The sequence below is a fragment of the Atta cephalotes genome (assembly GCF_000143395.1).
Source record: "Atta cephalotes unplaced genomic scaffold scaffold00058, whole genome shotgun sequence".
In the NCBI taxonomy this organism is placed as follows: Eukaryota; Metazoa; Arthropoda; class Insecta; order Hymenoptera; family Formicidae; genus Atta; species Atta cephalotes.
In genome coordinates, this window is record NW_012130122.1 from 1,180,132 (window position 1) to 1,191,783 (window position 11,652).

Consider the following 11,652-nt stretch of genomic DNA (forward strand, 5'->3'; position numbering starts at 1 on the left):
TTGCAATAAATCTACATACTTAATAGAAACTTAAATGTAAGAAATTTATGTATAAGTGACACAATTTGTTATTGTGTTTCCTAGTAAAAAAAAATTAATTTTTACTGCACAATATGATTTATATTACTAAATTCGATAGAATTTATGACAAACACTTTATTAAACTCGATAGAATTTACGACAAACACTTAATAAAATATATTTTTGATATATTTGAACTAAGCTGTTTTGTCTTACCTATTTATTTGTGATATAAAATGTCTCCGAATGCGTTCTTTTTCACACTGCTATCATTTTATCCTTTTTTAATATCTAATGATAATTTTAATATTTAATATCTAATGAACAACAAGGATACATGATATGCATGAAACCGAATTCACCTTTCAACTTAAGTTGAAATGTTGTAATGTTTTTTATGAGTTCAAATGTGTGACAACACGAAATACAAAGAGCCTTCATGTTATTATTTATTATAATGATTGTGGAATGTTTACTTCTGGTTGAGTCATATGAGATTATATATATATTTATTTAAAAAACTGCTTTTTATTCAGATTTTCAAGGACTTTTATATTTTGATTTACGAATTTTGTTTTTACTATATATCATGTAGCATTTTTATACATAAATTTTATTCTTATTGAATTGATAATTGCTTTTTGTAATTACACGTCTTTATTTATAACAGAAAAATTGAATAACATTGCTAATATAATATTATTATATAAAAATATCAAAAGGAAAGGATAAAAAATTAAAGTAACAGTTTTACATAAATGTATCATTTTATACATTTGTAGATAATCTTAAAATTATACCACATAATAACTTATTCTAATAAGTTATTCGTAAACATGAGTATTAAATTATCAAAAATATTCCGCCATCTTCATTGTGCTTTGGCAAATAGCTTATGAATAAGCGGCAGGTATTACTTACAGTAGCAACAAATATAAACAGTAAATATAAGAAACAGAAATGCCGTGATTGGTCGTTGTACTACAAAGGAGAGTAATAACGTATTCAACTCTTATGTAAAACAAGATATTGTGCACTTATTGCTTTATGTGATATCAAAGTGAGTACATTAACTTCGCATAATCGCAAAGGAATAGTCTTTTGTTCGAATGTTTATTTTCACAATTTTAAAATGAGACTTTGCCGTGGATTTTGTTTGTGCAGTACTTACTTTTATGTAAATGTTAAAACGAGATTTCGCATGCTGCAAACGACGTCTATTGTGAAGGCGTTCCAACGTTCACTGCCAGTGCTGCAAAATCTGTAGTGCACATACATCTAGAAAAGAAAGATTTAACTAAAGTATCTAAAAATATATCTACATAAAGATTTGAAAATAATTTTGTTGAATTATTAAAATAATTACATAAATATCTCAATTATGAGCACTTTTGCAAAAAGTTTTGTCATTCTAGTAACCAATTTGAGCATTCTACATAATTATTTTAATTGTCCAACAAAATTATTTTCAGATCTGATTAAATTTTTAGATACTTTGGCAAAAACTATTCTTTCCGTATAGATTTTCAGTATTGGCTATGAATATCGGAACGCAGCCTAGAAATGCGAGAGAGAAAAGAAACTACGAGAAATATTCTGCATGTTTTATCGTTCTTACACTTCTATCAAACAAGATTCTCTACTAATAGAATCTTTCTATTCGAACGCATGCAACTACAAGCACACTCTGATAAACTTATAAAATCGTATACTTGATATTTTACGTTTTCTAACGTATTTCGTCAGTTGTCGATTATGATATGCATTTAGTTTGCACTATGCCAAACATACTGCGAATGTACCCGGTCACATGCAGTAATTCGGAATAGATAATAAAACTTACATATTTACATTGCCTATAAGTTGTTAAATATTTCACTTCATACAGGCAATGCGAACGCTTAAAAGACATCGCAAAGTACAATGCTGATTCGAATGTTTTAATTTTTGTAGATATCCTCTAAAAATAATTTTCTTAATCAATTTTGATTTATTTAATTTTTAAATATATCTTCCTTTATGAAAAATATATAAAATAGATTTGTTTAATGTGTACATAATTCTCTTTTTTACAATCTCAAGCGATAAATTGTTGATAACAAATATATATAAATATGTATCAATAATTTATGTAAAGTATATAAATAATGTATTCCTCTATATAATATAACATCTTTCACAACAATTTGCCAGCGAATCTCTATTAAATTATTTGACCGAGAACACTCGTCAGGTGCTCGACGCAGCTTTATCCTAACTTTCGAACATAGGCGACTCAACTATATTACAGTTGTCTAAGGTTTTTTCCTTTAGCGTTACACATTCTTACGTAACTTTCTAAGAACTTCATCTCGACTTTACAACTAAGTTTCTACTTTTCGTAATCCTTCGTAATCATTTAAAAATATATATCTGCTATGTGTTATAACGCTTAAATTATCATATACGTATATACGTATATATTTAAAATCACATCCCACATCGATACAGCCATCCGATATCAAGCATCATTAGTTTAATACGAAGATTACGATAATACGAGCTGCTAGAATAATAACGATCAATTTCTTCAATGCTGATTAACCATAATCAAAGCTCAATTTTCATTCTTCCTCTCTTTCTTCCTCTCTTTCGTCTAAAAATAAGAAAGAGGCAATAGAAAAATAATTTTCCAATTACGATTGAAATTAACAACAATTTTTTTTGAACGTAAATAATATCACTATGGCGTAAATCTCTTCGACTATTTACAATTCGTAATTACTGTGGCGATTGGTTTTAAACGTTATTGTCGCATGGGAAATTCGCCTCTGTTCGAAAGACCGGTTTCTTGGTCGGCATATAATAGTATGTACACACACACACACACACACACACACACGCGCGCGCGCGCGCGCGCGCGCACACGCACACATATGTATACATACATATAGTATATGTATACCTACACATACATACATATAAAAGTACACATTACGCGTGTTTTTAATTCAAATTCAAGATGCACGTGACGATTAATCGTATCACACAGAATCTATGCGATACCACAGCCCCACGCAAATTACGCTATAAAAAAAGAAACGCACGCTCGCGCGCGACTAGCGTTGACCTACGCGTACATCTAACGACAGTATTATCTACTATATTCTAATAGAGCAGTATCAACTTGAGGTAGGCCTTGTAGGACTGTCGGGAATAATAAAAACAATTGCAACTACACACCTAGTCAACAGCTGATAGTCACATATTTTGCCATTTCCGCGGTGGGAAAGCGTAACACATTTATATTCCACGAAGCTACTTAATTGGCCTCGCAATTTGGGTTCTCGACAAAATTGGCACTAACTTGTTAGCTCTGATCCTCGTATTGAATAGGAATACGTTAAAGCGAAATTTGCCGAAATCATGTTTCACGAGGCTAATTGAAGAAGCGAATGAACGAAAACAATGTGTTTTTATATCTTATATCGTAAGATTCTGTTTAAAAGTACAATCGAGGAATTATCTTAAGCAACTTTTTAAAAATATAGATCTTTTACGAAATTGCTATTGCACTAAATTTTTCAATAGAATTTTTCACCCAATTGTGTGCCTCTTCAATTTATTTAAAGAGATGTGAAGCACTTTCGTCTGCATATTTCTACATACTATTCAGATCTACGACCGATTTCTATTTTTTATCGGTTATTTCCGAATCGCTCTTGCTCTAACTTATAACAAATATATCTCGCGAAAGGGAGCCGAAGATCTTGGAAATAAGAATAAAGAGGAAAAGATAAGAAGGAAGGAACAGAAGCTTCACTTTACATAGAAGAGAGAAGTATAACCTTCGAACCTGAACTTTCCTTCGAACTTCCCTTTAAGGGAAAGCATATCTATAAGGGAATCTTTCCCTTAGAAGGACACCGTAAGGAATCCTATTTTTTACTCGAGTTTCTTTATCGCGAGTCGCGATCGGAAGTTCAGCAGCTAGCACGACATCGGTGTCGGTTTCATATTGGCGACTGCGCTCATCCTTCTAGTTGGACCTGTGAACCTCTTCTCGATCTCCTCGAGCGATCTGCCGCGGGTCTCCGGCACACTAACGATCACGAAGACGAAGCCTATCACGACGATTATGCCGAACATCCAGAAGGTGCCGTGTGCACCGATTACTCCTATGACATCCTCGAAGGTCTTTGTTACAATGAAGGTGCACATCCAGTTGAAGGCGGTCGCGATGCTCGCGGCGGAGCCGCGGATCTTGGCAGGCAGGATCTCACCCATCATCAACCAAGGAATAGGCCCGAAGCCTAATGAGAAGCCTATCACGTACACAATCAAACTGACCAATGGCAGCCAGCCGAAGGCCGACACGTCCACATTCATTGACTTCACGTAGAAAAATCCACCAAGGGAGAAGAGGGTCAGGGCCATCAACACGGCGCTTATGTACAGCAGCATCTTCCTGCCCAACTTGTCGATTACAGACGCGGCGACGAAGGTAGATATGAAATTCACTATCCCAATGATTATGGTCGAGAGATTCTCATCAATTGTGCTACCAGCGTCCTGAAAAAAAAAATGTTTGTTGTTTATTATGTGTCGGACTGTATTTCTCGAAATTAAAAAATTTATTTGGCATTTATTTCGTGCATTATTATCATCATTTTATTTTCATGATTTGATTAGAGAATTATGTATTTAAAAATTATTGGAATATTGGACTGGCGAGTCAGTAGAGAAAAGTAACTGATTAATATAATACGTACTTGGAAGATCTGCACCGTATAGAATATCACCGCATTGATGCCAGACATTTGTTGGAACAACATTAGACCCAAAGAAATGAGAAGAGGTTTGAAGTGTTTACTTTTCATTAATTCCGAAATTAGATTTTGGGAAATATTTCGCTCGCTTTCGAGATATTCTTGATGTAATTTCTCGATCATAGTCAATTCATCCGTTATGTCTGCGTCTTTACCGCGCAACCATTGAAGAGCTTTTCGGGATCTCTTTGTTTTTCCCTTGGAAATGTACCATCTTGGCGTTTCCGGAATTATGAACATCAAAATCAAGAATGGTAGTGGTAAACTCGCCCCTAACAGCGCCAGATTTCTCCAATCCAGATACATACCCGCTACGAAGCATAGTAATATTCCTGCACATTGAATATAAAACCTTTATGAATTTGTGGGACATATTTTACAAATATATATCTATTTTACAAATATATATATTTTTATATTTAAATAACATTCACAAGTTTAAATATTCGAATCATATTAGCAACGAACACGTACACATATAAATCGATAACAAGGTTTACATCTTCTATTTAACTTACCGGAGTTACCAAAAACGGTAGGCATTAAACCAAGAGTACCACGCACTTCTGTCTGTATCGTTTCGCCTAAGTACACAGGTAATGCTAAAGAAGCAACGCCTACGGCAAAACCGCATATCGCACGCCCAGCCAATATCATCGGAATATTTTGAGCTAGCGCGATTAAGAGCCATGCTGTAAAAAGTATCATATCATCATATAACACGACCTATTATTTACGGGTAACAGTATTCGGAATACAAAGGAAAAACGATATAACTAATTTAAATAAATGATGGTAGACAGTGATGGGACTTATATAACGTTATTGTGATAATTCGTTCATTCACATATATATGTCTCAATACGTACATATGTTTCTATATTATATCTCATTACGTAAACGTTTTTTTATATTGTGTATATTTCGATAAGCTTACCTCCGATAAATGGAAACGCTGTAGCAAGTATTGTCTTTTTCCTTCCTATATATTCGATGAGCGGTCCTCCAGCGATGCCACCGACAAGTGCACTCAATGGCATAAGTGATCCAATCCACATGCTCTGTAATATAAAAAATTTGGAATGATATATATATATATAATTTATAAATTTCACAATTAAGTTTAAAATAGATTTTTCTGAGACATCATTTATTGCAAGTTTCTAATTGTTAATTAATTAATCAATTATCAAATAGAATATCTAAAGTTAGTCAAAGTTAGTCTTGAAATTAATTGCAATATACTTCATACAAGTGATATTAAAAATTTAAACTTCTGCCCGAATGTATTATATAATGTCTTAATAAATCTATAAACTTTTAATATATAATTACAATTTTTTTTTAACAGACATTCCGTAGAATGGTTAAAATTTATTATTGTTATGTACAGAAGCGATTCGGGATTGGAAAAGATTTATATGACAGAGATCGATTATATATGACATGCTGTGCATATCGACAATCCTTGATCGTTTAAATTCATTGTTCGAGTAACAACCGTGTATAAGCATAGTTTTATTCATCGTTGATCCTTCGAATATAAATAAGATCGGGAAGCCGCAAAATGTCAAGGAAAACAATTGCGAAGGGCAACCATTTTGGTTGTTCATCCGTTGTCGTGTATTTTAATTAAGTTATCGCAACGCAGAAATGAGTTACGAAATCTTTATTACAAATGAGATCACTAAACGCAGAATAATTGTTATAATAATTGCTATTACAAAATTAATTGGTAATGATTTTATTGTGATAGATTTTAATAAAATATTTTTTAATTAATTATTAATTAATTATTAGAATATAACTAAATGCAATTATTAGAATATTTTAAATATTTATATTATTTATTTAATTTATAAAAACAAAATATATATATTTAGAATATATTATTTTGAGAGTATTACAAAAATAAATTCGCACAATCAGTAGTTATGCTTTCCTATTTTTACCAATAGATACAAAAATATATTTTACGCTAAAGATTAAAAATAAATTTACTTAAATCTTAGTATATCATCGCATAGAGATTATGCATTAATTAAAAATATTCCACTCAAGATAATCTTAATATAAACGAATAATTTTTAAACACACAGGAAAAAGCAATAATTTTCAAATACAATATGTATATAACTCTTTAAACAATTAATTATATTTTGGCATGTTAAAAAAGTAATCATTGTAATAACATTTTGTTGTCTTTCGTTCTCAAATTTATTAAAGCGGGTTTCCCGAAACGAATATTCTACATCACTGCTTGCGAGGCTCACTTTTGAATGCAGAAGCATCTTATTCATGCTCGCTTACATATCTGAAATCAATTTCCGATATCGTCACAATATTGAAACCTTATGACGAAATCGGCGTGTCTGGCGAGATGACCAATCGCGTTCTCGGCCACTGAGGCACAACGGCTTCTTCGCCAATACGATTGCAATCAGGTCATCGTGCCCCTGACCAGACACCAATGACGCACTTGAGGTTAAATCTTTTAATTATCCATTGACCTTTGAATAACGAAGGTCGTACCTTTTCATACGCATGCGTAGAACGCGATAATTTATAAGTGACGCGTTTACATCGTTTATCATCGACGCTTAACTTTGGCTTCTACTTTGTATTGATCCGCAATGCATCGCCGATAAACAATCCCGTCGGATTTTTCCTTGACATCATAAATTTAATTAAAATGTCTTTAAACAATATCTGTTTGAAGTAAGCAGAAATAAAGAAAATGATATCATAAATATCAATTTCATTCTCTGATAACTTCACATAACAGATATAAATAATAAAATAATTAGTCTTTGCAAAAATAATATTTATAGATATTTATAGATATAAAACATAGCTACTGATTAGACTATAGATCAAATGAAAATATCAAGCGATTTTGAAAAGACACTTTTTGATTTCGCAAAAAATACAGTGAGTCACGAATATAGTTGTCCGAGTTATTCTTATGCTATCGCTAAACAGTTAACGCATATAATTGGCAATTTAGATGTTCAAGAAACCGTGTCCAATTCCCACAATCTTCCACTTCCGATAATATCAGATTTGTATGATTTCATGGTCGTATATCCACGGATTGCGACTTTATTTCGAATACTTTTATAAATACGTTCATCGGAGATCGTTTCTCTATATAGTTTTTGCAAACTTGGCGAATTCTGTACATGCATGTAAAGTACAGTATGCCTAATAAAGTGCGCGATTTGTTTTTCTGTACAATAAATTTTTAACGCGTAGGAGTTAAGGATAGAGTGGATTATATTTTAAAAAATGTCAGCAGTTAGGAGAGCTGAGACAGAGCTGGACTCACCATCTGTTTGGTAACTTCGAAGCTCGCTGTAGCATTATCACGCATGGACACCAGCGCTGGCGATGTATAGGAAGATGAATAGCCGACTTGCATTGAACCCAATGACACCGATAATGCAGCTAATATCTGCAAACAGATTACAAACCGCAAAAATGTACGAAAGTTTGAACGTGAATTTTGACTTTTTTATAGACGCCTACTTATAAATTAAAAATCTCTTTAAATCTTAATCGAAGACCAAAGGGTCAATTCTAAGCAGAATCATAAGGTCTGTAACTTGTTCTTGTAAGATTTATAAAACTTATGACTGAGTTGTAATTCTATGCGTCAATAAAATGTATGGTTATTCGTAAATTTTACAATTAGTAAGAAGCTGTAGAGCTACTGTATAAATTTATAACCATTTCAGTCATAAATTCTTATAAGCCTTACGAGAACAAAGTTATGATTCTACATAGAATTGATCCATAAATGTGTCGGAATAAATTCAATCGGTAAGGTGGATTAGTGAAGATGGAGAAGTGTCAATAAATACTGGAGTAAATGTAATTTTAAATCTGTCGCGCAGAAAAGAAATGTAGAAATTATGAGAATATTATATTTTTATATCTTGTTGTCGAGTATATTTTCTTTGCACGCAATTATTGTGTATGTAGAATCTATTTTAAAATAACAAAGAGTCGAGATCGACGCAATAATTTAATTGATATTCGATCAATTGTACGATTTGCGTCATAGAAATCATGCCGAAAAAGATTGCGACATTCACGTAGAAAATTTTCTATTATTTTCGCAATCCTTGTATATTCAAATATGACTATAGTATACAAAATCTTAAGTATATGATCAATAAAAATCATACAAGCGAAGAAGTTATTCTTGGAAAAAAGCAAAAAATATTGATTAAGTTTGTTCAATTGTATATAGTTGCACAATTTTCGAGAAAAATAATTTTCAATAGAAAAATTGTGTTTATGTTTTCAAGATTATTATAATTTAATTTTAGAAGAACCTTAAAACTAAAAATGATCTTAATAATTAATATCATTAAATGGAGTGCAAAATTACATAAATTCTGATATTATACATAACATTTATCAATCCAAAGATTACATCAAGATGTTTTTTCAATATTATACATTTTTTATTTGTCTTTACATGGGAAATAGCTATATCTATTCAATTATTTATAGCAATAAAAAAAAAATCTAAAGAACAAAAAAAATTTCGATTAACTTTTTACCTGAGTGACTGTGCATTTTGCTGTAGGCGTGTTTACCGGCAATTCGATGTTTACATAAGTGTCCGCTCGCAGAAGAAGTTTCATGATTACGGATAAATCGAAGAACCTATTATGACACTATTTTGTAATACTATTTCCAATTGCAAACACGATTTTCCGATTAATGAAACTTTGATACCAATCTAACAAATCGTTCGAGTCAAACAAACAGTATTGTTCTCCAACTACACGTGAAGACGACTACAATTGCGTTTCGCGATGGGAACTAGAATCAATAATTTTCGATATTTCGATAAAATATCGAAAATTTCCGGATTGTTCCGAATATTATCTGAATAAATAAATCAATAGGATAAACTGACAATAAGCGGATTTATTCTGATTAGAGACTCTCTAATTCTAATAAAAAATCTGTCTGAATTATGGAGAATATCATTATTGTTTGTTTCGTCGAGTAACAATGGTAGATCGATTCTGAAAGTCTGTAACTCGAAAACTCGTGTTCTTATATCGGGGTTGTCATCTTGATGTCTCGGCAAACTTGATTGTAGAAGAAACCAAATTTAAATTAAACCTTCGAGAGTCCCAAACCGTATTCGAGACGAGAGATGAGAATTCACTCCTATATCGTCGACCGGATACCAATTGATCTGGTTGAATTGATAGTAAAAAAAAAATGAATATTGATCGCACACTGATGCGAGTAGAAGTTTTCGATGTCACAGTATAATACGAACTATTGACATTTGTGGACCGCGACGGGTGATTTTATATAGAGAGCAATGCTGGGGGCCGGCCATCCCTTCCCCTCGCAAGTCACGTCGTTGAAAACTTAGTAGATCACTACTCCTATCAGATGATCGCAAACCATCCATTTGATAAGACATCTTCGTTTCGCGCCTTCGACAATTCAAATTTCGAGCGAAAAGATGAAGAGGAATATATGTATGGTTTAGCATAGATTTTTCTGGAGTAATTTCGAAATGTGATGAACTCTCAATATAAAAATCATAGACTATAGCGTCTCTAAAGCAACTTTTTTGATGATTATCTTGTTTTTGGAAACATATTTCATTCATGATGTAAGAAAACAACTAATCGAATTTGCATTCTCGAAATTCGAAATGTTTTTATGGGAACACCTAAACCGTTATAATTATTTCGAAATAGATATGTAATATAACCAGCGAGTTATATAAATGTGATTTTTTTCTAGAATTTCACGAATTATGATTTTTTTTTACATGGACATGTAAAAATGACATGCCATTTTTTCTGACATGTTCGCAGCATATTATTTTTCGATATTTAGGCTCAAAAATTTAATTGGCTGTTTACTGGATTCGAAAATGTTACACCTGTTTCTTATTACATCATGATTTCATTTTCTGTATTTGCGTTCTCCTTGAAAAATTTTACACCGTTTTTAAACATTAATAAAATAGAAGCGACAATGCAAGTTACAAATGTCAGTGGAATGCAAGAATATCATTTATTTAATTATAATATTTAATCATTTGAAATATTTAACGAAAATTATCATAGAATAACTACAAAAACTATTAGTAGAGAGTATTAGTATGAGATTATTAGTATGAGAATTTATAAATACATATTCGTATTTACACTTCACTTTATATGCACATTTATTTCTAGTTTTATAGTATATGTAATGTAAACTGTGTATGCTAAGTGCATTTATATATCGATAAAGATAAATATAAATCATCGAATCCCTTTATGCACTTAACATAGTATGTAATCTTTGTTTATATATACTATATTCTTTTGGTATATCGTGTTTGCTGTATCAATAAAGACTAGACATACAGACATACATACTATATAATCTCTGTTTATATATACTGTATTCTTTTGATATATTGTGTTTGCTGTATCAATAACGACTAGACTGACGATAATAAAGAGTTTGTTAATACAGCATACATTGTGTATACTGTATCAATAAAGACTTAAGTATTTTATTATTCATTCAATCAGCTCGCTACTTAATGCAATAACAAGAACATTATTCTAAGTATGCCTATCAATTCGACAATTAATTATAAAAAAATGAGTTATTCATTGTTTTTCTATTTCCGTTATGTCGATTAAGATAGAGAGAAAAAAGCGATTAAAAAATAAAAATTGCATTAGCATTTTCATAATTTTCATAATTGTTGAAATATTTTTCGTTAATGTAACATATGCGTTTATATATATATATATATATATATATATATATATATATA

At 31.4% G+C, this 11,652-nt stretch overlaps 2 protein-coding genes across 2 annotated transcripts in view; one reads left to right on the forward strand and one right to left on the reverse strand.

Moving 5' to 3' along the window:
• LOC105623485 (RING-box protein 2) overlaps nt 1-11,652 on the forward strand; it is a 55,850-nt gene that overhangs the window by 1,261 nt on the left and 42,937 nt on the right. The window lies entirely within an intron of this gene.
• LOC105623484 (facilitated trehalose transporter Tret1-like) overlaps nt 3,991-11,652 on the reverse strand; it is a 27,751-nt gene continuing 20,089 nt past the window's right edge. Inside the window, exons 3-7 of the mRNA XM_012204879.1 lie at nt 8,158-8,283; nt 5,767-5,890; nt 5,348-5,521; nt 4,773-5,161; nt 3,991-4,572 (exon numbers count right to left, since the gene is read on the reverse strand). Coding sequence (XP_012060269.1) covers nt 3,991-4,572; nt 4,773-5,161; nt 5,348-5,521; nt 5,767-5,890; nt 8,158-8,283 — 1,395 coding nt within the window. The remainder of the gene's footprint in view (nt 4,573-4,772; nt 5,162-5,347; nt 5,522-5,766; nt 5,891-8,157; nt 8,284-11,652) is intronic.